We start from the raw sequence: 24,978 nt of genomic DNA, 5'->3' as shown, positions 1-24,978 counted from the left end.
AGGACACTGTAAAGCTGGGCGTACACTGTACAATTTTAACCCGTTTCTGGCCCGGATTTTGAGCCGCACGACTCATTTTAGAGTCGGACCAAATTTCAGCTTGATCGGGCATCGTTTGCCTTGCAACCTACAGCGGAGACCGAGGACCGATTACCTCCAATTCTCTCTGCAACATGTACAAGCCATGCTGTCCTCCTGTCTTCCTCGCCACCTGCGAGTCCATATAACGTTACGCCGCTGCCTCTTTCTTTTAGACATTTCAGCAGACAGGATGGCACAAATGATCAGGGCAGCACGTTTCTGCCTCGTTAGCATTCTGACGATTGTCTGCTAGCAGAGGTCTGTACGGGTCACAAACTTTACCTGCCTCAGAACTTTCAAATAATCTTTATTGACAAGTGTCAACAGCCAGAGCGGCCCGCAGGAGCCGACGGGCCGTGTTTTTCTTCTTTTTTTCACGTACAGTGTGATCACTCAGGTCGTGGCTGATGATCGGACTGTACAGTGTGAGCACATAAATCGTGAGCTTTTGCTTTACATCACAAACGATCTACTCGTACAGTAGGAGTAGGAAGTACAAAACAACATTTCTAAAATCGTTGCTATACTTGGTAGCAAACATCTGATTTGTTGATCTCTTTAAAGGTCATCATGGTTGTATTCACTCTGCGAATGCTGTTACTGCGAAAGCTTCCCCATTCCAACCTTGAACTGGTTTAGTCCCTCTCTGTTTGTAAGCACCTGGATGATCTTTATTTTTCAGTTAATTCCCAGTGGGGGGGTTATTTGCAATATGTTATGTATTAGTTGCTTGAGCAGAAGTGGTTTAAATTTCACAAACTAGGTGTTGCATACCGTTACCAGGTGCTAATTGGCTGTCAGATCACTCCTCCCTTAACGATAGCAGTGTTAAATTGTTGGGTGATACCTGTAAATTAACACTTGGCTCATTGCTACATGCTCAGCACAGCCAGGCTTTAGGTCTATTCTATAAAGGAGGCTGGTCAAACAAGCTACATGTGGATGGCATCCTGTCAGCAGCCACTTAAGGCACTTAAGTCACTGTCTCGACTTCCTGCACGCTGTGGGCCGATGAAAACAGCTGACATAGATGGACCGACTTCAAAGAAATGAAATACTGAGTGATGAAAATTACAATTTGTCTGCAGCCGGATTCTATCACATACACATCAGCTGTTCAAGAGCAGTTGTCTCAAACATTAACACTCAAACAAATGTGTACTCCAATCCATCAATTGTAAAGTAACATGCATGTGTGTGATCAAATTTGCCAAATTATGTTGGATATTGCCATTTTAAATCACCAGAGGTCACCAAAGTCACCGTGCTATTGCAGGTCACAAGTCTCAGGTCTTGGGGTAACACTTCATTTTTTAAAGTCCGCAAATTTCATGGTAATTAAGTGATAATTAGCATGTAACCTATTTGAAATTTCTTTGGAATTTCTGCCAAATGACCCCAATATTTACCTCAAAATGTATCAAAAATTACTTTATTATAAACATTATTAAAAAGGGTTAGGGTTAGGGGTTAGCCATGGCCAGGTGCAGCCATGTCGAGATCAAGTTGAGGAAATACCAAGCACCGCCCACCAGCCGGAGCACAACCAATAGGAACGCTCTCTCTCTGAAATGAACTGTGATTGGTCAAAGTCTCCCGTCACAGGCTAGATGTTTTAAAGCCTGAAAACAGAGCCATGAGGAGGTGCAGAAGTCTAGTTTTCTCTCAGAACACTTGAATTACAATATGCTGAAAGGTTTTTATGGATTTTTTGCCCAATGATGCCAAAAAATATTCTGCCTAATGCTGCTTTAAGTGCATGTTTTATACATTAAAGCAACTTTTTCAGTTAAAATTACAGTAAAGTCCACTCCTAGAAAGTGAGTTCTCTATCCATAGAAAACTGCACACACCATTGTTCTCTCATCATTTTGGTATTAAGCATGTGTGAGTTTATTAATACTCCGGGTGTGATGGATAATAATAAACCTTTTGTTTGATACATCTCCTGACCTCCACTCCCTTTCCGCTGCATGACAGACCACACAAACTGTGTTCGAGCCTGTTTACCGGCCACACCATCGGTGGCGTTATCAGCCTGATAGCAGCAGGGAAGATAAGGGCTCACTTTTACAAGAACTGAATTTAACCATTCACAGAAGACGAGTCATGGAGGAAAAAATAGCCACCACGACTAGACAAACAACTTGAAGTGTTATTCCTGTTTATTCTCTCAGTCATGATTTGGCTGGTATATTCTCAGACAGGTTTTATAATAAGGTATATATAAGGTTTTATAATGTTAGGATACTGTATGAATATTGTTAAACATCACCATGAACAACTGTTTTTTATCATCCTCGGAGTTAATTGCTTTTATATTGCAAGAGGTATAGCTGTGATGCATGTGAGTGTCCCTATACTACCCAGCATTGATTTTGTAAGTGCAGTATGAAGCTGGGCATACACGGTATGATTTTAGCCTGTTTCTGGCCCGGATTTTGAGACACGTGTTTATTTCGTACTATACTGTGACTTTTTTTTTTTTTTTTTGACATACTATATTATGACTTTTTAAAAATGTTCGACATACTATATGACTTTTTTTTTTTTTTAAACATAGTATACAATGATTTTTTAAATATTTTTGACCTACTATACAATGCCTTTTTTATTTTTTCGACAAACTATACTATAATATTTTTTGTATTTCTTTAACATACTACACTATGACACTTTAATATTTTCGAAAAACTATACTATGACTTTTTTTTTTTTTTTGTCATGCTATACTATACTTTTTTTCAACATACTATACAATTACTTTTTTATTTTTTCGACAAACTGACTTTTTTTGTATTTCTTCGACATACTATACTGTGACTTTTTTATTTATTTTTTTAGACGTTTCAGCAGACAGGATGGCACAGATGATCAAGGCAGCACGTTTCTGCCTTGTTAGTATTGTGACCCGTACAGACCTCTGCTAGCAAACAAACTTTACCTGCCTCGGAGCTTCCAAACAAATCTTTATTGTAAACTGTCAACAGCCAGAACGGCCCGCAGGAGCCGATGTGACGTGTTTTGTTTTCTATTTTACACATACAGTGTGAGCACATAAATCGTGAGCTTTTGCTTTTCACCGCAAACGATCTACTCGTACAGTAGGAGTAGGAAGTACACAACAACATTTCTAAAATCGTACAGTGTTTGCCCAGCTCAATAATCGCTCACTATATTCTGTCATTAAAACTGAATTCATATGAATTCTATAACAAACATTCAGGCATATTTTTGTCTTTTTGTAGGAATGAACAGAAGGCCTCCGGCATGTCCATCCACGTCCTTCCTCGTTGGCTCTCTGCTTTGGAACATTTTCAGCAGCAGATCAGGCAGGCAGCTGTTTGTGTTTTCAGTCAGTGGAGGATTAGAGGTGTGATCCTACAGCTGACAGTCTCTCTGGATTCCTGGACGCCACACAGACACCAGGCCCTTTAATGGATCTGCACTGGGAGGAGCAGCACAGGGAGGGGTGAGTGTGTGGTACTACATCCTCCTTCATTTAACTGATATCACAAATGTAATTCAGAGTGCCAAAGCAGAAACAATAGTCGAAGGACACTGAAGATCAAATTTACACAGTATTAGCACTTTTAAAGCTAGGGTCGGTAATAATGAGAGACTAGTAAGAGTACACTTGATTTAAAAAAAAATTATGCATCTAGCTCCAGAAATCCCGAAATCTAGCTAGAAAGTCTCCAAGTCCAAGACACCTTTTGAAAATAAAGCTTTTTTTAATTTGTATGACTTTTTTCAACATACTACATTTCTATGCCTTTTTTTTTTACTTATTATACGAAGACTTTTTAGGACTTTTATCAACATACTATACTTAACTTTTTTCGACATACTAAAACTTTTTTGATATTTTACTACATACTGTACAATCACTCTTTTGCGACATACTATACTATGATTTTTAGTTATTATTTTGTAGTATGTCTAAAAATTGTATGAAAAATAGTCATAGTAAAGTATGTCGAGAAATTTTGTGAAAAAAAAGTCATGGTATAGTATGTTGAAAGATTTCATGAAAAAATATAATATAGTTTGTAAAAATATTTTATGGAAAAAAGGTCATAGTATAGCATGTCGAAAAATTTGATGGTAAAAAGTCATGGTATAGTATGTCGAAAGAATGTATGAAAAAAGTAGCATAGTATGTCAAAAAATTTTATGAAAAAAAGTCAGTAGTTTGTCGAAAAATTTTATGGAAAAGTCATAGTATAGTATGTCGAAAAAATGTATGAAAAAAAGTTATAGTATAGCATGTTGAAAAATGCTATGAAAAAAGTTACAGTATAGTATGTCCAAAGATTTCATGAAAAAAATCCATAGTAAAGCATGTTGAAAGATTTCATATAAAGAAATGTAATAATATTTATTCAAAGAGTGTTTTTCATAAAAATGAGTAAATATTCCCAGAAATAAAAACAACAATTACATAAAACACATAACATGAATTATACATCAAAAGCAGTTATAAAAAGGTGAGGTTTGATTTGTAATTTTAATGTGGACAGGTTGATGCAGTCTCGGACATGTTTGACATGAATTAAACATTAAAAGCAGTTCTAAAGGTTGAGATTTGATTTGTGATTTGAATGTGGACAGCTGGTGCAGTCTCGGATGATTTTGGGGAGTGAGTTCCAGAGGGACGGTATAGTTATGGAGAATGCTCTGTCGCTCCAGGTTCGGTTCTTGGTCCTGAGTGGTGGACACGGGATGTTGACATCCGAGGACCAGAGGCTGTGGGAAGGAGTGTGTTGGTGGAGCAGGTCGGAGAGGTAGGAGGGGACCTGGTTATGGAGGGATTTGTATTTCAGTCATAGTATAATATGTCGAACAATTTCATGAAAAAAAGTCATAGTATAGTATGTCGAAAAATCTGATGAAAAAAAGTCATAGTATGTCGAACATTTTTATCAAAAAACACGAAAATACACCCTTGAAGGACATCATTCTGCTGTGACATATATCCCTAACAGTCAGTGAGTCACACTGCAGACAGACAATTTTCAGAATTACCACTCATGACCAGATGAAGGATTGTGGTAACTGGAGTGGGATAAGCTTGTGAGTTCTTGGGTTCACATGTAATGAGTGAGTACAATGCAGTCCAATACATGCAGTCACTTTTACATGTCATTAGTAACAATATATTACTTTGTCACCTACTTTAAAGGTTACGTCAGTTTGGCTGCGTGTTGTTTTTTCACTATACTTCCTAGAGTTGACTATTACTGTCCACGCTTACCAAAGTTGCAGACATTAAAGTCTGCATATTTTATTACAAAAAATGAATTCCTAAAACAATGTGGAGCGAAGAGAAAGCCAAACATGGTTTCTGTTTACTAAAAGTATGCCCAGTTGGCAATTGGTTGCGTTTGACAAAGATTAAAGCAGCACACATTTCCATGACATGATAATGTGGCATGCACCATGTGGTCTGGTTAGCAAAGCTGTTTGGACAACAACACTGATGCTAAACATAGATATTTAAATGTGTGTGTGAGAGAGTTTAATGCTCCACCTTGGCCACTGTAATCTTTCATGGATTTGTTGTGATGAATCACTATTGTGTTCTATAAAGCAGATAGAGCTACCGATTATCGCACTGTTAACTTGTATTAATGCTTCAAAGCAGAGTTTATCATCTGAGCTGCATGATTTTTACAGGTGGGAATGAATCATCTAACTGTTCATGACTGTGCGAGCCATCTCCCCTCTGTGTTGGGAGTAAACTGTGATGTCACAGTTGAGCCACACAGTGGCAGTGTTGTTTAAACTGAGGGGGGGGCTGGAACTAATACACTAGAGCAGGGGTCTTCAACATTTTTCAAGCCAAGGACCCCCAAACTGATGGAGAGATGGAGCAGGGACCCCCTACTATATATATTGTATAAAATTGTGTTTTATATTAAACTGGGCCTAGTGCCATGTATAAATGTACCTTGTTATTGTGCATTCAATACTAAGCTATTCAAATAATACACAGGTTCATATATTCATGTTTTTATTTTAAACATGTGCAAGGTACAGTGAGTAGGGTGGCCATGCCACTGCCATTTATAAACATACCGTGTTAACTGATACCAATGCCAATATCAACAATGTCTGTCAATTGCATGATAATCATGCATACCAGCTATTCAAATTGACATTTTTATTTTAAACAAATGTGGAAACAAAAATGAGTGATGGCCTATTAGTGCCACTGCCATGCATAAACATACCTGTTATCTTGCATACAATACTGAGCTATTAAAATAATTGATAGATTCATGTTATATTAAACATACATGTAGTAGGGACAGTGAAATAAAAAAATAAATAAATGAAAATCTCGCGACCCCCCTGCAGTACCTCTGCGGACCCTTTAGGGGTCGCTGACCCCCTGTTGAACACCTCTGCACTAGAGATCACATTGTGTCTACTGTGATCTAAAGTTGGATTTATAGAGGTCTTATCACTTCTACTGCATCTGAGCACATAATGAGTGGTGCTACCTGGGGGTTTAGATGTATTAAGCATTTCTCCATCATCACTTAATAAAAGTACTGGTATTCTAAAATAACTAACTTGGTTGTATAGAGTACGTTGTGTATTGTTAGTTTTTGGGTGGTAATCTAGCACTTGGTGAGTATTGAAGCATTTGTACTTTGTTTGGGATTAGTTTTAATTTAAGGACACATATTGCTGTGCACTTTCAGTTATTAATTGTTGTATTGGAATGCATTGTACCGAGTGGTGTTCCCATTTACATACAGTATATGAAAAGAACAAAATGTTAGAATAACCTTTCCATAGTGCATAGTCCTTCAGCCAACAAAATGATGATGGATTTGAATGAACATTTCCCTGACACTGTAAAAACAGAAAGTGAACATGATTAGCTTCACATACTGTAAGTGGGATCTATTGCAGGGCTGATGTATTAGGTTACATTGCCTTGCAGAAGTGTTTCCATTTGCCTGGTCACTGTGTGATGAACATTGTTATTTATAGCTTTTGTATGTGAAGTCTGGCTGCAGACTGAGTGAGTCAGTGGAGACAAATTCAATTCATTTTTATATAGCGTCATATCATAACGGCAGTTACCTCAAGACGCTTCTCATATAGAGCAGGGGCCTGTACTATGAAGCAGGATTTGGGGTTAATGAGGTAACTTCAGGGTTAACCCTTCAGGGTTTTCCGTCCTATGACGGTGGTTCACTTCTTACTGGGGTAGATCGCCATGGTAACTTATGCTGAACTGCTCGGGAGCAGGTTATGTTCCAGATAAGACATCAACTCGTATAAAAGCACCTCCTACTGACCCATCAGAGCTCGATGCGCGGACCGTATGGTAATATTACACAAATACGAAGAAGATAAAGTCATAATTCAGGCTAAAAACAACACAGTTTAAACTGACAAATGCAGAAAGGACAACTGGCTGTATGCTGTGGGTGCTTACTGCCTTGAATTATGTCTTTATATTTATTTTTTCACTACCGTTTCTCACCGCCGGAGTCGGGGACGCAGCTGAAAGAAGGTCGAAATACTCATACACGCTGTCTCCTTACCAAAGGGCATAATGAAGTGTGATCTATTCATCCATTATATTCTGAAAGTTTTCTATAATATCACTGCCCCATCTAGACGATTATATCCGACTTTTGAGTGTTCTGTTAAATTAATAAGTCTGTTAATTTACGCAGTCACACATCGGGAGTTTTTTCTTTTGCCAGCTGTCCTTCCTGCATTTGGCAGCTTCAACTGTGTTACTTTTAGTCTGGACTGTGTGTTTAACTAATATTATAGTTTGCTCTTCATTTGTAAAATGTGCCGCCCTGCTGACAGTAGACGTGTCCATGTTTGTGATTGGTCAGATGCTGCAAACACCGGCCCTTTCATGTGAACGCGCTCATAACCGGATAGAAAAAAACCCTGGGTTGACTTACCGAGTTGATAACCACCGTCGTAGGACCGCTTGGCGGGATCTGGGTTGTTCGGGTTAGTTAAGATAGATAACGAGAAGATACCCCGGGTATGTTGAACTCGCTTCGTAGTACAGGCCTCTGGTCCAGGTGTAACCCCGATCCATGGATACCTGCAAGACGAGAAAGCACAAAGACTCCGGGGAAGAAATCAAGTTAGTAACATGCATGAATTGGACAAGAATGCATCCAGATGGAGAGAAGGAGAGGAGCTCAGTGTATCACAGGAAGTCCCCCAGCAGTCTAAGCCTATAGCAGCAGAACTAAGGGCTGGTCCAAGGCAGCCTGAGCCAGCCCTAACTATAAGCGTTATCAAAGAGGAAAGTCTTAAATGTGGAGAGGGCGTCTGCCTCCCAGATGAAATTGGATAGACCTTTTAAACACCTGAGCATCACTTATAGCAGTACAAGATCATTAGAAGTCCAGTGAAAGCAAGTAGTGCGGTTTCCTGTAATCTGATGATAGTTTGTGATTGTTAATTATAGATTGGCCAAAAAATTAATCTAAAACAGAGGGTAACAGTGTCCTCCTGGCATTTATATTACTTAGAGCCGATGTAACAAATGTAGTGGTTCGTGGATCGAATGATGTCTGTAACTTGACTAGACCGTTCAGCCTTTCTGTACGCAGTTGGAAATAGAGTTGGGAGACATTTAACACGTCGAAAACCAGGTCAACCGTTATTTCTGGACTGACTACGGGCAGGTACAAAACAGAAACAGTCAGATGAGGACAGGAGAGTTCAGATAAAGTAGAAGAAGACAAAGTCCAGCAAGGGACAGAGGAAGAGTAGTCAGAAATAAAGAGATGTGTGCACCAAATGAGAAGGAACCAGCGTAATGTTGAATTGTTGAAGAAACGTAATGACAGTAGGTGATATTTGAGAGAGAGAGGGCAGAGAAAGGGCAGTAAATGTGGACTGTGACTGACAGAGACAGACTGCTGCAACAGCTGAGTCTCAGCCCAGATACAGGGCAAATGTTATTGCTATTAATACATGTGAAAACACACTCACACACACCCACCCACCCACCCACCCACCCACCCACCCACCCACCCACCCACACACACACACACACACACACACACACACACACACACACACACACACACACACACACACACACACACACACACACACACACACACACACACACACACACACACACACACACACACACACACACACACACACACACACACACACAATTGGACGTATTGCATCTAATTTCACATCATAACGTAATGTTGACACGTATTGCAAGACTTTCTGTAACACTGTTTCTGTTGGCGCTGCTCGGCTTATACTCTCCAGCCTCTGACTCTGCTGGTGATCAAGATTCATTAGTCAGTAAACCGATATCCATATTAACGCCAAGGAACCCATGTCTTTGGTTCAACCTCTCTGTACCCTTCTCAGTAGGAGCAATGTGACACCTTCAAGGCCCAGGAGGCGTATGACAGGGTGAGAACATACAGTTGGGAGAGACGGGTGGGCGTGAGCGACACACAAGAGAAGAGAAGTCACATTTACTGCGGAGATCGTTCGAACAGGGGAGGTTATTTCTCAAGCTACAACCATCGGATGTTCCTCGGCGTGGCAAAGCGGTGGCCATCGCCAAGTGAATTGCATTTCTGCAGAAAGGATCCAGAAGTGGCAATCAGTGACAATCTCTGCATGACAAGAAGAAACCGGGAAGGAGACGCATCGCAAACCTGCTAACAAGGTCAGAGAAGACCGGAGCTCAACTCGCCTTTCTGCAGCCGCAAGAAAAAAACATACATGTAGCTAAAGACTACTGTGACCTGAAGCTACTAGCAGATACATTACACTGTACTGAGTCAGGAGGAGGAGCGCCGACTGGATTGAAGAATTTCATGGTTGGGTTTCACAGTGTGGACTCTGTGGAATGCTAGAGGGGCCAGCTGTTGTTTCATTCATATACTCTACGCATGGATGCCGAGCACTAGCAGCTAACAACAGTGGACTGTTTTTACAACATAGCCAGCAATCTTTGGATTTACACATCTGGGTGAATCTTCCATAAATGCACAAATGGATCCGCTCTCAAACTTTGAAAAATATAGTTCAGTTCGTATAGATTGATTGATTACTTCCAACCAGGGCTACTTAAGATGCTGAATTGTTCCGTTATGCACCAACTAGTGTGTTTAAGTGCATTCTAGACAGGATTACAGTGGATGCTATTTAGTCTGAGGTGGATTATCGACACACAAACACTCTGCTGCATTCAGAGCCAGCAGCAGCAGCAGTCCAGTTCCATCCGGAAATATTAAGTTAAGTTGTCAGAGGTTTTGGTTCTGGGTCCAAGATGTTCCTCAACACGGTGCTGGTGGTCCTGACGGACCTGGCGGCCCGGTTCATGGGTAACACCGTATTCCGGAAGCACTTCCACCTGTTGCTGTCGGTGGTGGTGATGTTCGGCCCGGCGCTGAGCCTCTGGGTCTCGCAGCACAGCGTCTTCGCCAAGAGAAGCCACTTCCTCTACAGGTGAGGCTGCTTCCTGTTTACTTCCTGATTTCTGGACAATATTTGTCATCGCTTTGTGTTAATTGATTTCCAATAATAAATATATACATACATTTGCATACTTAACTTCTAAACCCGTTCCCATGTCTCCTCTCCTCCCTCAGGATGTTCTTGCGCTCTGGTTGGGGCTGGACCTGCGTCTTTGTCGGCTCCTTCGTCTTCCTCCTCTCCTTCTCCATCCGTCGCTCCCTCTCCCTCTCCATCCGTCACCTCTCCCGGCTCGGGGTGGCCGGCGGCTTGTGGCTCGGTTTCTGTAAACTCCTGGACATTCTGGAGAACGCCACCGGAAGCTGCTACGAACCTTTGCTCAGCGGCCCGGAGGTCACCAACGGGCAGCCTCTGTTGGTGTTGCGAGAAGGGGAGACCAAGTACGGGTGCCTCAGGAACGGGATGCTGTGGAGGGGGTATGAAGTTTCAGAAGACGTCTTCCTCCTCTGTCTGTGCTGCCTGCTGCTGGCCGAGGAAACGGCGGTGTTCGGCCCTTACCTGAGCCTGGGTGGGATCTCGGACGCTCCTCTGAGGATCCTCTTCCTGTTCTGTGTCCTCCTGCTCTGGCTCTGGATCTTTCTGCTGCTCTGTCTCTTGGCTTACTTCCCTGCGTTCCCCACTCAGCTGCTAGGGGGCGCTCTGGGGTGTCTGAGCTGGAGGGGACTGTACCAGGGCTGGTATCGCCTGGGGCCTAGCTGGTACTGCCCCGGGAGGCCTGGACTGGGACTGCTCAACACCAAGACCAACGGTACTGAAGCAGAGGATGCACAACTGAGCAATTAACTGGGAAAAAAAGATTTTAACACTGAAACAAAGATGAATTGAATCATGAGCTCTAGGTGGTTGCTTGGAGACGACTGAGACGACCTGTCCTTTTGTGTTTGTTGTCCTCTTTTAACAGTAAGACAAAAAATCCTGTTGAAACTGGAACAAATGAATGGATGAAGTGGGCTTCAACAAATGTATCTGTATATCTCTATATGCATCATCATTCATACCAATGCATCAAATACATGCTGTAATTACCAAAAGGCTTGTGACATCCTAACAAGTCTCACAGTAGATGACAGGAGAGTCTCCACAAGACAGGAATTCAGGACAAGAGACAATTGCCATTTAGATACAAGATGGAAATGTTTGAGAAACCCAGACTTTACTGAACCACAGCTTGTTTGCAGAGAAAAAAATACACTATGAAATGTTTTGATGGATATGTGACACGCTAATCAACAACTAAATCAATTCAATACTGTATTGACACGTTGCCCGTTGACACGATGGACTAGTATTATGGTTGACAGATGCTATCAAACATCCATGTGTTTCTCTATCAGTGTCTTATTTTGCAGGAGTAACATGTTTGATTAAAAAAAAAAGCATCTGAAGAGAGAAGTAAAGACATCGGTTGAGTTCGCTTACACTTTTTCTCTCCGTTGTTCAGATGCATTGCTGTCACTTGTGTTCGAAGACCGCAAATGCATTTGCACGATTAAAGGAATATTTCACCCACAAAATGACCATTTGTATATCATCATAATACTCACCGCGTGTTGGCCTTGAATTCTTGAAGAAAACTTCTCGCATGCCTCCACGGTGAACGGAGAATCCAAAAGGGGTCCAGCAGGTTAACAACAACAAAACTATATTAAAGATCTGTTTATTAACTCTCACACAACTCGTGCAGTATAATCCAAGTCTCGTTTATCCAGTAGTATGCTCACTACTTCCCAAACACATGCATTTTCTGCCAGAACCCATGGATGTATTATAAGAACTGGATGCCAAGCTCCCCCAGGAAGAGAGCCGGGCTTTACATAGTGGCCAAACAGCGGTACTACAACCTCCGGGTGCTTCACATGATGCACATCATGCCCACATAAGACTTCTTACATTACCCAATTTTTTTTTGCGGTATATCAACTTCCCAGTACGAACTCTAAAATACACTAATAGCCAAATCCAGAGTTATTTCCCTTCCTCTGTTCATGTGAATGGAACCCAGACCGAGGCTTTAGCGAGGGCTGGGAGGGGGAGTTAAAGGAAACCCTACTGCTCCTGCTCTATGGGCCCAATGGATGCGTTAGATCACCGGATGATCCGGGTACTTTTATACTCGGAAGTCGAGCATTTTGTCGAGCTTCATGCGCCACTGAGCAACTTTCATAGGAATGAACGAGGCCCCGCCTCCGACGCTGTATCCAGTTCTCTTCATACATCCATGTCGGAAAAAAAAAGAGAGAAGACAATTCTCCTCCTAAATTTGTTTTATTGATAAAACGTCTCCACAAAGAAAATATATACAAAACAATCAGCCATCAGACAGCAGAAAATAAACGCTGCCTTGACATCTGATACAGCAAATCAGCCGTCAACCTCACAAAACCATTAGGCGGGTTTCACAGCGCTCAAAAGCACTGGGAGGTTGTACCATTCATCTATCATACAGAAAGACTTTGAGCTCCTTGTGTTGGAAAAACAGCGATAAATTACTGATTGATTACTGTCGGGTTACCTCAACGTCACCATCTTTCCATACGTTCTTTTACTTCATCAGAAAAATTTAAACAAACGGAGGAAAATTCCTTCAATAAAAAAAATGAACAAAAAAAGAGCGATGTCCTGTAAAAACAAGATTCATCATCGACTAAGAGGAAGTGTATGGCAAGTGACAATTAAGGCATAGCTTGAACATCTGTCTTCAGGAGGCAAATCTTTAAAAGTCGAGGTCATATCCAATGAGCCAAGTTAGCTTTTGCTGGTGTCACCATTTCAACACGGATCAACAGAAGGGAAGGGACAGTGGAGTTTGTTCCTCCGTGAGATCATTAAATGGTGAAATATTGACACGTGACATTCAGTTTCCGATGCTACAGCTACTGCGTTGCCAGTCAACAGCAGAGAAGACTACTTCATCCCACAGCTTAGAGCTCTGGTTTATAGAGGAATTCATACAAAATACACAGGTGCAACGTCACTGATTATTGAACGACCTTTTCTGAATATTACCAACATGGTAAACATTAAAATCAAGTGAATATTTGTGTGTACTTATTTGAGTGTTTTGAAGAGGAACAAGTACCTGTATCGGTGTGTACTCTGGAGCCTTTAGACAGGCTTAGGGAAGTACTGAGACCGAGCTGAAGCTGGCCCTTTTTTAAGGTGTCACTGTGGTGGATTATGGGGAGTACAAACTCATAAAAAAAATGAACTATTTACGGTTTAGGGAGGGATCAGGATATTTATCAGGAGAGGGAGGGGATGGGGGAGTTAACAGAGTCCATGGGTTCCCAGTGACAGCTCATCATGGCGTCGTAGAGTTCTTCGCTGCGCTGCATAAAATCTTTGTTCCACTGCTCCACGTCACATTCAGGGATGGGCTCTGGAAAACACCACCAAGCAATGATCAGTCCACCCGTATATGCTTATTTATATGAGCATGCAAACAAAAGTCAAAACAATATAGCACCGCAAATACTGTATAATACTTTACTAGCTGACAAGATAGTAATGGGCAGAGCCCCTTTAGGGAGAACTCTGTAATTGGCAGCAGCAAAACGAGCTGCAATGGCAGTGAGCAGCGTCAATGTAACGACTGTTATTATAAGTGTCTGACAACATTATGGAAAGGCCCCTACAGAGAAATAAAACCTTTCTCTTCATCCGGTCTGTGTTATTGTGTCCAAGTCCCGCTCAAGGAGAAGTCTCGTTGTGAAATCTGAATATGAGCGACCACTGAATTCAAAGACCTCATCCACCGGCTGCCGGCGTTGTCTTCGGGCAACACGTCACCTCGCCAGATTTCAGAAGGAGATTTCTCCTTTAGCGAGACTTGTTCCATAATGTCAGACACTTGTAGTAACAATCAGAGCCTGTCATGGCGAAAATCAGCACTTTTAGATGACGTAAATGACGGTGCCAGCTTGCCCCGATAGTGCAATATAGCAGCCTGTGAGCAGCTGGCGTCTACAGCGCTCTCCCTCAATACTGGACCAATTCCATTTCACAGGTCTAGGTTGGTAACACAAGAATGTGTCTAGTAATATAACAGGCTGACAGCAGATCCTGTATGATAATAGGGGGAACACAAAAACAAAAGAAGAGCATTTTCATGATAAAAAGGATCTTACCTTCTACATTATCTTCATCTACATCAGCACCCTCCTCATGGCCCTGCTGGGGAAGACATTACACACTGAGAATTATGTGTGAAACACTGAATGTGTACATGTACATGAATGAAAAATCATGTTACAAGACCAAAAAGATATACATCCAAGTCTGGAAATACACAAAAGTTGTAATAAACACCTTGATATTCGTTGTACAAACTGTTGTGTTAAAGGATGATTTTAAAAATGTGCACAGTTCACAGCAACAACAGACAGTGAAAATGATCTTTTGACAGTATATTGACATCAAGGGGTCAGGGTCAGATAACCCTGGTCCAACCCTGGTCATTAGTGTGAAAGGGGTAGAAGTATTTCCCTCACCTCTGCAGCTCCCGTCATGTCAGTGGGTGGCATCCCCATGGGAGGTGGTGGCATCGCGTGGCCCGGTGGGGGGTATCCGTAGGGCGCATAGTTATAGTTGTAGCCACTGTTATAGCCACTGTTGTAGCCGCCGGTGTAGCCGCCGCTGTTGTAGCCGCTGTACTGGTCGTAGCCCCCCCACTGAGAGTAGTAACCCCCCTGACCTCCGCTGCCCTGGTTGCCGTAGTAACTGGACTGGGACGGGCTGTAGTTGCTATGGTAATTCTGGCCCTGGCCCCCGTGGTAGTTGCTCATCTTCTGGCTGCAACACAAGAAATACAACAAAGCATTCGTTAACGTTTGAAGGGAACTCGGTGAAGCTCAGTTCTTTGATTCAAGATATATAATTCACAACACATTTTAAACTTGTATGTGTCTCGGTGTAGAACACCAAGCTACTTGAACAACAATCACAGAATCACAGCGCTGCAACAGTAACTATAATAATCTCTGTGCCACTAGGTGTATTTACTTGTTGTGATGGAGATGCATTCAATCATGGGAGAAGACGTGCAGTTTAAATATGTTTCCTTGTCAGCGTCTTACCTCTTTGCCACAGCAATACTGAGTCTGAGCGGCTTTCCCCCAAGCATCGTACCCTGGCACTCCTCGATCGCCTTCTTCTGCTCGCCCTCCTCCCCAAACTTGACGAAGCCGTAGCCTCTGCGGGTCAAACGAGAGTCACACCTCCTCTCCACAACAACACACACTCCATTACTTGGCGTTTAATAGCCACTTATAATAATGAGAAAACAGAATATAATGGGTATTATTATGGTAGAACTGAAACTTGTTGTTTTACTTTTAACATGAGGTAGCATCACTTGAATTGTGAGTTGCTCTTGCTTAGCCTATATGGGGAAAACAATAGTTTTAGCATAAGAAGGCAAGTCAACATTTCTTCAGCCCTTTTTTTTCGAAAATAGATGAAGATGCACTGGTGGTCAACGTCCATAGCACTGCTTTTTAAATCTTTACAACACAGAAACCAGGAAACATTTTATATTATTGTATATTTCTTACAATAATAATCAGACTATTATACACAACACATCCAGGAAATAATATGTAGTTCAAGAAAATCATCTGATGCCAAACTGAATACTTTTTTAACATTTCTGAAGCCGTGTCGCTGTCCGGTCCACCTCTGTGAGCTCACATACCTGGAGTACCCATACTGGTCAGTGACTACTTTGGCTCCCTTGCAGGAAAGGTACTTCTTGAAAACTTGGTGCAGTTGGAAGTCGTCCACCTCGGAGGCCAAATCGCCCACAAACACTGAGAACTCTGGCCTGAGAGGAGGAAAAACTTTGATCAAATATTTTGTACGCTTTACACAACAACTGTCGAGCATTAACAGGGCAGCTGGGTTTGTGGGAAAGTTTACTATCATTCCTGTTTACTTAAATCGCATTTTTTGGTGATTGGATGGCGAGCACTTCTGTTGCGTAAACTGCTCAGAAACCCCCCTATTGTCAATCTAGCTAGGAAAGCCATTCATCCTCTGAATACTCTAGGTCTCTAGTTTGTGACTGTAAAGTTTCATGAGGCTGTGATTATCCTAGAGGTCAACACAGGTCATTTTATACAGTGAGGTCAAATTTTAAAAAATGGTCTCACTACAATGAAATGGCTACTATGGGGACTAACATCATCACACATGAATACAGTTGGACTCATTAGAGCTTTACTACTTAAACGTAGTCTCAAACAGTAACATGCAAAAGCTGAGTGTGAATGGTGTCTTACCCTGCCTCTGGCCGTTTACCGTAGGTCGCATAGTTTAGCTTAAACTTCCGGGGCTGCACGGGGAGAGAAAAAAACACACACACTGAGCCAACGTCAAACACCAGAGACGTGTAGTATAGCACTGATATTGCTGAAAAATAGAGAGTGGAGTTATTATGGTTGTTATTTGGGTTTACATACCTCCACCACCCAGACCAGCCTTTAGCCCATTCCTCAGTTAGTTCCTACCAGAGACTCTATTCACCAGCTTCAAACAAAGTACATTCATGTACAAGCAGCCTCTCAGCCACCTTCAGCAGCGGATACAGGCCGGCGGACAGGGGAGCCCAGTAGCTTGGCCGGCTCACAGGGGCCAGCAGCGTTTCTAATTCAGTAGCAAGCAGCTAAAGCTCACAACTCTACATACCACTTGAGACTTAGAACATTTTCAAGCTGGCATGACTTTTTGGTATTTAGAAATGCTTCTATGTAAACGTTTTGTTTAAATTCACTGGGGAAACACAATATAGTGGTAGTGAAATTAACACAAACAGAAAATCGAGCAGATCTGTTGTATTAACAACGATCTGGTGTGTTTAGGGAGCAAAATTACAACCTCGTATTATAATCGACTCATCAAAATTCAATACTATTTAGTTACTGGTATAAAAGGAGGACCAAGACTAGTGGAGCTCCGCCATCCACAGTCACATCAACAATTAAATACTGCTTGATAACATAAGTCTAATACTGGGAAAAAAAGGAAGGCAGTATTAAATTGTCAATAGTATAGTATGTATATTTGTGGAGAAACAATAATTATATATATTGCAGTAAGGATTGCATGAAAGATAATATGAGTAAGTATTTTTGAAATTACACCGTAGAACTGACCGGGTTTGATCCGGGAACCAGTTTTCCGTTCAGTCGTTGGACGCAGCGGTCGACACTCGCTTCATCTGCCAGCTCCACAAAGCAGTATCCTGCTGAACCACTGCACAGGAGGACAGGAGTGTTAGGGACAGAGAGAGAAAACATTTATCTTCTATAAAAGCAATATAACAGCATTACAACAACAGTATAAACGGCACACAGATTATTCAGCCATCAACCCCGCTGTCACATTTTGGTTAAGGGTGGGCGATAGGCTAACAGCACTCGGTGGAAACACTTGGAGGGCTTCCTGGCTTAAGCCAAAGCTGTCCACCTCAAGAGTCTCCGCTTTAAAGTGATACCCAATTTATGTAATTCTAAGACTGTTTAGGAACCCCAGTATGCAGAAAAATTAAAAGACACCATTTTGAAATACGCCAAAATAACACATTTATACTGCATTCAAAAAACTGCTGTTATTGTCTAAAACTGCATGTGATTATCATGAAGTGGGCATGTCTGTAAAGGGGAGACTCGTGGGTACCCATAGAACCCATTTTCATTCACATATCTTGAGGTCAGAGGTCAAGGGACACCTGTGAAAATGGCCATGCCAGTTTTTCCTCACCAAAATGTAGCCTAATTTGGAGCGTTACTGAGCCTCCTTCCCGATAAGATAGTATGACATATAGTATGATTGGTTGTTACCAATGAATTCCTTACATTTTCTAGTTTCATATGATATCATCTAACTTCACTTTAGCTCTAAAACTGAACCTGCTAAAGCCTCTGAAAGACAGTAAAGTTGTATAAGGTGCTCTGTATATCCTACCCTGTTATCCTGTGAGTGATGATCTTGACTCCAAAGGGCGATTCTCCCATAGCGCTAAATGCCTGCTTGATGAAGTTCTCATCCATGTATGGGTCCAACTAAAAAAGAAGAAATTTAACATGCATCACATTCACTTTTAACCAACAACAAAAGTTCATAATAGTACAGAAGTATGTATACATCTTTGTAAACTGTATTAAATAAGTATGAGATTATTACAACGCCAGCATGGTCTTTTCTAATGCTGGTAGATGCTACACGATCAGCTATGAAGCGCTTTAGCAAAAATGGTTGGGACAAATTACAGCTCATTTCTTTTAGCATATTACGAATCCTTTTTCATCGTAGACATTTTAAATTGCAACTAATAACATTAATGATGGCTCTGTTCCATTTAGATGTCACAAAAAGCCATACGAGAGAGCAAGTGTTATGTTGAAGTCTGTTCCCTCGCCAAATAGTGTTTCCCTCCTTAGGTACAGGTATCACAGCTGCCAAGTCCACCTATTAGAAGCGACTCTGGGCTTGTTTTCCTGAAAAGTCGCTTACAAACATTGGTAGTTGCAGGTTGCGTTTTTTTGGGCTTGTTTCCAAATGTAGTTGCTTATTTGAGCTCCTGTCTCTCTCTCCTTTATACCAGACTGGTTTTTCCTGTTTCAGGATCCGTACACAATCTCGATCTAATCTAATCTTGTAAAATTACAAGCTAAAAATGGATGCAAAAAGGACATGAAAAGTTCAACTTTATGTTTATAACAAGAACAATGTAAAGTTATAAGCTAAAAATGGGCACACAAATGCAATCTAATGCAAGCAATCCAAAATAAATCCATGCATATATATGAAGTGATCAGGTAGCACCCTGTCTCTCATATTGTGGTAGGTAAGCTCGCTTGTTTTGGGCTTGTTTCAGGAGGAGAGTTTCTTGTTTTGGTCTCATTTCTGTTGACCTGGTTGCTTATTTCTCTCGCGAGATCTGTCAACACTGAACATTAATCAACACCTGAAAGCAAACTGACGTTACATGAACGTCAAAACACCTAAACATCACTATAATGGCAACATTATTAAACTATAACTCAAACATATGACAATCTGAGATGAGTTGGGACATCTTTGAATCTCTTATTCATGCATTTATGTCCTGTTGTTATTTAATGGAGCTTTATCTGTGAACTTTAACTGATGAAGGTTAGCTCCTAGCAGCTCACTTGTTTATCTGACAGTTTAACACGATAATGTGGAAGTTTAGTAAATAATGTCAACACTAATGTTAGCTAGTATTCGTGTTAATGAAAGCTGCAACAACACTTTCTACCAGAGGACATAGTTTAGTGTAACCTTTAACAACTAGAGGGTCACAGATCCGGCTAACTAGCAGCTAGCAGCTAAGCTAAGCTAAGCTAAGCTAACGAGCTAACTACCGTTGCTAGAGAGAATCAGACTCACATCCCCCATCCACAGGCTGGTCTGTCTGTTAAACATCCTGGAGATGTGGAGGTGTAGAGGTTAGAGGGGTTCGGTGGTATTTAAAAACAGTTAAATGTAAACAACGTTAAAAGTTTCAACACGTTAAACAACAACGGCTCGAACTGCTTCCGCTTCCGGTTCAGGCTCAAACTAACCGGAAGCTAACAAAGCCACTTCCGGTGGAGGTCTTCTTCTCTGTTTATTTTGTTGGCGAATCGCAAACAGCTTAAAGGTGCAGACCGCCACCTACTGTGTATTATATATATATTATATATATATATATATATATGTATATATAATACTTTATTTCAGAAGTTCTTCGCATGTTCAGATTTTTCATTAAAATTCTGCAAAAACATTTTACAGTATAAAATGATATAAAAATAAATTATAAATTATACAACAAATAAACTGTAAAAAAAAAAAAGGAAAATATGAATAAAAACAAACAAAATAAAATACAAAACAAACAAATTAAAAACGGGGTCTGTTAAACAATTAAAAAAAATATATATATACATATATATATATATATGTATATATATATACATGTGTATATATATATATATATATATATATACACATATATATATTATTATTTTTTTGGAACTTTTTAAATAAAGTATTATATATATATATGTATAATACTTTATTTCAAAATTTCAATACAATATATTCGCATGTTCAGATTTTACATACAATTCTGCAAAAATATTTCACAGTATAAAAATAATATAAAATACTAAATTATACAACAAATAAACTGTAAGGAAAGGAAAAGATGAATAAAAACAAACAAAAAAATAAAATAAAAAACAAACAAACAAAAACTTTGGTCTGTTAAACAATTGGAATAAATTTAAAATATCAATAATAATAATAATAATATATATATATATACAATATATTCGCATGTTTAGATTTTTCATTACAAGTCTGCAAAAGTATTTTACAGTATACAAATAATATGAAAATAAATTATAAATTGTACAACGAATAAACTGTAAGGAAAGGAAAAGATTAATTAAAACAAATAAAAAGTAAAAATAAAAAGGAGTAGGCTACCCCTACTCCTTCTGTTCCCAGTATCCCAATCAGATCCCATTCCTGTCCAGCCTCTTTGTCTTTCTGCTTTATACATGTTACAGTGCAATAAATCATGCTCAGTATTTTTCTTTAACACCAGTTTCCACACATGTCTCTGTTCCTTTTTTTTGGAGAATAAAGTCATAGGTTTACCAGAAAAATAAGTCAATAGACAGTTCCATAATCGTCTTTCAAAAACAATGGCACAATTATGACATTTCCCACCCACACCAAAGGTCTTTGAACGCAGCACAGTAGTGCTCACAGTGGTTCCATGGTGTAACGGTTAGCACTCTGGACTCTGAATCCAGCGATCCGAGTTCAAATCTCGGTGGGACCTGATTTTAAGGCTGAACTCACATTAACATTCATGACCATTATCGGAATTACTGTGAACTAACAGTTAAATTAAATAATCACAATAACCCTGACAAAATGAAATATGACTATATACATTTCATGTGGGGCACTACATAGGACTAGGTCTTGAAAAGAATCTGGCGATACAATATTTATCGTGATGCAGTGGTCACGATAAATATAAGCAAGGTGATATATTGCAATTTTTTTGCAAATCTAGGATAACTGTCATAGTATAAAGAACACACCACAATGCATCAAATCTAAGTCAAAAAAGTTTTTTTATGCATTCAGATCAGTGGTATCTGCATTTATCACAGTTCCTGTAACAACCAACATCATAGCAATACTTTGAACATGGGTACAGATCATTGAGTAGATCTCCCCGTATAGATTTAGTTGACAGTATATATATTTATTTATTTAATTTAACTGATCGTTCACAGTAATTCCATGATTAACGTGACTTCAACCTTAAAAATCAGGTTCCACCGAGATTTGAACTCGGATCGCTGGATTCAGAGTCCAGAGTGCTAACCATTACACCATGGAACCACTGTGAGCACTACTGTGCTGCGTTCAAAAACCATTGGTGTGGGCGGGAAATGTCGCTACTGAAGGGTTATTATTGAATTTTTCATGGATGTATTAAGAGAACTGGATAAAGCGTTGGAGGCGCTGCCCCATTCAAAGTTGCTCAGTGGCGCATGAAAACAAAATGGCTCGACTTTCGTCTGGAAAAGTATCCGGATCTTCCGGCGATCTTCCGCATCCATTGGGCCCATGGAGCAGGCGCAGTAGCGTCCGCTCAGTCACCACCTCAAAAAAAATCTGAGATTATGAGAATTAAGTCATAGGTTTACGAGAAAAAAAAGTCACCCTCAATAAACAGTTTCAGAATCGTCTTTCAAAAACAATGGCACGATTATGACATTTCCCACACACACCAAAGGTCTTTGAACGCAGCACAGTAGTGCTCACAGTGGTTCCATGGTGTAATGGTTAGCACTCTGGACTCTGAATCCAGCGATCCGAGTTCAAATCTCGGTGGAACCTGATTTTAAGGCTGAATCACATTAACATTCATGACCGTTATCGGAATTACTGTGAACAACCAGTTATATTAAATAACCTAAATCACTCTTACAAAATGAAACATGTCTGTATACATTCCATATGGAAAACTACTGTGAGCCGGGACGACAGCGTCACGGTAGTGCCCCCTTGACCGAGCCATGTGATTGCCGGAAGATCCGGGTACTTTCCCAGTCGGAAGTCGAGCCATTTTGTCTTCATGCGCCACTGAGCAACTTTCAACGTGGCCACGCCTCCAACGCTGTATCCAGTTCTCTTTATGCACCCATGAAAAATTCCATAATAACCTTTCAGTAGCGGCATTTCCCACCCACACTAATGCTCTTTGAACGCAGCACAGTAGTGCTCACAGTGGTTCCATGGTGTAACGGTTAGCACTCTGGACTCTGAATCCAGCGATCCGAGTTCAAATCTCGGTGGAACCTGATTTTAAGACTGAAATCACATCAACACTCATGAGCGTTATTGGAATTACTGTGAACGACCAGTTAAATTCAGAAATTACCCATCAGGGATTAATAAAGTACCCACCTACCTAAATTAAATCACCTCGATCACCCTGGCAAGATGAAATATAACCGATACATTTCATGTGGAAAACTACATAGGATTAGGTATTGGCAAGAATTTGGTTTTATAATATTTATCGTGATACAGTGGTCTTGCCACATTTTGCAAGTTTAATGTATTTTAGCAGCAGAGACTCTTGCCTATTGTTTTATTTGTAAGGATACCGACTAATAGGCTGATCTGTGGAATAAAGCACAGAAAATGTCAAATGTACAATGAAAAATCAGGTTTCTATTAGCAGTGTCATCAGTGCAATGTTTCTACACAGAGAGTCAATTAAATGTGTAGTCTCAGCAAACATAGGTACAGTTCAAAGAGTAGATCTTTCCATATAGATTTAGTTGACGGTATATATATATATATTATTTAATTTAACTGATCGTTCACAGTAATTCCGATGATGGTCATGAATGTTCATATGATTTCAGTCTTAAAATCAGGTTCCACCGAGATTTGAACTCGGATCGCTGGATTCAGAGTCCAGAGTGCTAACCATTACACCATGGAACCACTGTGAACACTACCGTGCTGCGCTCAAACTGCGTTAGTGTGCGTGGGAAATGCCACTATTGAAGCTTATTATGGAATTTTCCATGGATGTATAAAGAGAACTGGAAACAGCGTTGGAGGTGGGGCCATGTTCCTTCCTATGAAAGTTGCTCAGTGGCGCATGAAGACAAGGAAAGGTACCCAGATCTTCCGCATCCATTGGACTCATGGAGCAGGCGCACTAGCGTCCGCTCGGTCACGGGGTCACAACCGTCACAGCTTGCAGTAGTTTTCCACATGAAATGTATATGATCATATTTCATTATGCCATTGAGGTTATTTGATTTAACTTGTCGTTTGCAGTAATCCCGATGATGGTCATGAGTGTTAATGTGAGTTTAGCCTTAAAATCAGGTTCCACCGAGATTTGAACTCGGATCGCTGGATTCAAAGTCCAGAGTGCTAACCATTACACCATGGAACCACTGTGAGCACTAATGTGCTGCGTTAAAAAAAGCATTGGTGTGGGTGGGAAATGCCACTTCATGAAAAATGAAGCCATTCATGAAAAATTCCATAATAACCTTTCAGCAATGGCATTTCTCACCCACACCGATGGAGTTTGAACGCAGCACATTAATGCTCACAGTGGTTCCATGGTGTAATGGTTAGCACTCTGGACTCTGAATCCAGCGATCCGAGTTCAAATCTCGGTGGGACCTAACTTTAAGACTGAAATCACATTAACACTCATGACCATCATCAGAATTAGTGTAAACGAACAGTTACTTGGCAATACCTAGTCCTACGTAGTTCTCCACATGAAATGTATTCGGTCATATTTCATTTTGTCAGGGTGACCGGGTGGTTATTTAATTTAACTGGTCTTTCACAGTAATTCTGATAATGGTCATGAGTGTTAATGTGAGTTCAGTCTTAAAATCAGGTTCCACCGAGATTTGAACTCGGATCGCTGGATTCAGAGTCCAGAGTGCTAACCATTACACCATGGAACCACTGTGAGCACTACTGTGCTGCATTCAAAGAGCATTTGTGTGGGTGGGAAATGCCACTACTGAATGGTTATTATGGAATTTTTCATAGATGTATAAAGAGAACTGGATACAGCGTTGGGGGCTCCTACGAAAGTTGCTCAGTGGCTGACCGACTGGAAAAGTTCCGCGGATTTCCGGATTTCCGGATTTCTGGATTTCCGGCGGTCTTCCGCATCCATTGGGCCTATGGAGCAGGCGCAGTAGCGTCCGCTCGGTCACCACCTCAAAAAAAATCTGAGATTTCGAGAATAAAGTGATAATATTACGAGAACAAAGTCATAGGTTTACG

The 24,978-nt window shown here is 40.7% G+C and overlaps 2 protein-coding genes and 8 non-coding genes across 12 annotated transcripts; 5 read left to right on the top strand and 5 right to left on the bottom strand.

Annotated features, from left to right (window-relative positions):
• The first annotated feature begins 3,334 nt into the window (after window positions 1–3,334).
• fitm1l (fat storage inducing transmembrane protein 1, like) lies at window positions 3,335–12,459 on the top strand. Of its 2 annotated transcripts, XM_074650184.1 has the most exons (4): window positions 3,335–3,553; window positions 4,774–4,868; window positions 9,484–10,575; window positions 10,719–12,459. In XM_074650184.1, the coding sequence occupies exons 3-4, from the start codon at window positions 10,397–10,399 to the stop codon at window positions 11,383–11,385; spliced, it is 846 nt and encodes a 281-aa protein (XP_074506285.1). In that variant the 5' UTR covers window positions 3,335–3,553; window positions 4,774–4,868; window positions 9,484–10,396; the 3' UTR covers window positions 11,386–12,459. The 2 variants fall into 2 exon arrangements, with proteins under 2 accessions (XP_074506285.1, XP_074506284.1); XM_074650183.1 differs by lacking the exons at window positions 3,335–3,553; window positions 4,774–4,868 and having other exon boundaries at window positions 8,539–10,575.
• Window positions 12,460–12,851: 392 nt separating this feature from the next.
• trnau1apb (tRNA selenocysteine 1 associated protein 1b) lies at window positions 12,852–20,208 on the bottom strand. Of its 2 annotated transcripts, none has more exons than XM_074650180.1 (9): window positions 20,014–20,208; window positions 18,565–18,662; window positions 17,754–17,853; window positions 16,881–16,933; window positions 16,295–16,423; window positions 15,678–15,794; window positions 15,093–15,393; window positions 14,730–14,775; window positions 12,852–13,981 (listed from the first exon to the last, which is right to left on the bottom strand). In XM_074650180.1, the coding sequence occupies exons 1-9, from the start codon at window positions 20,047–20,049 to the stop codon at window positions 13,845–13,847; spliced, it is 1,017 nt and encodes a 338-aa protein (XP_074506281.1). In that variant the 5' UTR covers window positions 20,050–20,208; the 3' UTR covers window positions 12,852–13,844. The 2 variants fall into 2 exon arrangements, with proteins under 2 accessions (XP_074506281.1, XP_074506283.1); XM_074650182.1 differs by having other exon boundaries at window positions 14,730–14,772; window positions 20,014–20,206.
• Window positions 20,209–21,388: 1,180 nt separating this feature from the next.
• trnaq-cug (transfer RNA glutamine (anticodon CUG)) lies at window positions 21,389–21,460 on the top strand. Its single transcript has one exon. It is a non-coding gene; the product is annotated as a tRNA-Gln (tRNA).
• A 503-nt stretch (window positions 21,461–21,963) lies between these two features.
• On the bottom strand, window positions 21,964–22,035 carry trnaq-cug (transfer RNA glutamine (anticodon CUG)). The gene has a single exon. It is a non-coding gene; the product is annotated as a tRNA-Gln (tRNA).
• Window positions 22,036–22,464: 429 nt separating this feature from the next.
• On the top strand, window positions 22,465–22,536 carry trnaq-cug (transfer RNA glutamine (anticodon CUG)). Its single transcript has one exon. It is a non-coding gene; the product is annotated as a tRNA-Gln (tRNA).
• A 392-nt stretch (window positions 22,537–22,928) lies between these two features.
• Window positions 22,929–23,000, top strand: trnaq-cug (transfer RNA glutamine (anticodon CUG)). Its single transcript has one exon. It is a non-coding gene; the product is annotated as a tRNA-Gln (tRNA).
• Window positions 23,001–23,583: 583 nt separating this feature from the next.
• Window positions 23,584–23,655, bottom strand: trnaq-cug (transfer RNA glutamine (anticodon CUG)). Its single transcript has one exon. It is a non-coding gene; the product is annotated as a tRNA-Gln (tRNA).
• A 391-nt stretch (window positions 23,656–24,046) lies between these two features.
• Window positions 24,047–24,118, bottom strand: trnaq-uug (transfer RNA glutamine (anticodon UUG)). The gene has a single exon. It is a non-coding gene; the product is annotated as a tRNA-Gln (tRNA).
• A 166-nt stretch (window positions 24,119–24,284) lies between these two features.
• On the top strand, window positions 24,285–24,356 carry trnaq-cug (transfer RNA glutamine (anticodon CUG)). Its single transcript has one exon. It is a non-coding gene; the product is annotated as a tRNA-Gln (tRNA).
• Window positions 24,357–24,578: 222 nt separating this feature from the next.
• trnaq-cug (transfer RNA glutamine (anticodon CUG)) lies at window positions 24,579–24,650 on the bottom strand. Its single transcript has one exon. It is a non-coding gene; the product is annotated as a tRNA-Gln (tRNA).
• Between the last annotated feature and the right edge of the window lie 328 nt (window positions 24,651–24,978).

This window comes from Sebastes fasciatus, chromosome 11, assembly GCF_043250625.1.
Source record: "Sebastes fasciatus isolate fSebFas1 chromosome 11, fSebFas1.pri, whole genome shotgun sequence".
Lineage (NCBI taxonomy): Eukaryota > Metazoa > Chordata > Actinopteri > Perciformes > Sebastidae > Sebastes > Sebastes fasciatus.
This window is presented reverse-complemented; position numbering and strand designations above follow the sequence as displayed.

Excerpts from the sequence above, each read along its gene's own strand:
- fitm1l (XM_074650184.1), top strand. The coding sequence starts at position 10,397 with ATGTTCCTCAACACGGTGCTGGTGGTCCTGACGGACCTGGCGGCCCGG. Across the intron at positions 10,576-10,718 it reads AGAAGCCACTTCCTCTACAG|GATGTTCTTGCGCTCTGGTT; the intron begins GTGAGGCTGCTT and ends CTCCTCCCTCAG.
- trnau1apb (XM_074650180.1), bottom strand. The coding sequence starts at position 20,049 with ATGTTTAACAGACAGACCAGCCTGTGGATGGGGGAT. Across the intron at positions 18,663-20,013 it reads CCAGCCTGTGGATGGGGGAT|TTGGACCCATACATGGATGA; the intron begins GTGAGTCTGATT and ends CTTCTTTTTTAG. Across the intron at positions 17,854-18,564 it reads ATCACTCACAGGATAACAGG|TGGTTCAGCAGGATACTGCT; the intron begins GTAGGATATACA and ends CCTCCTGTGCAG.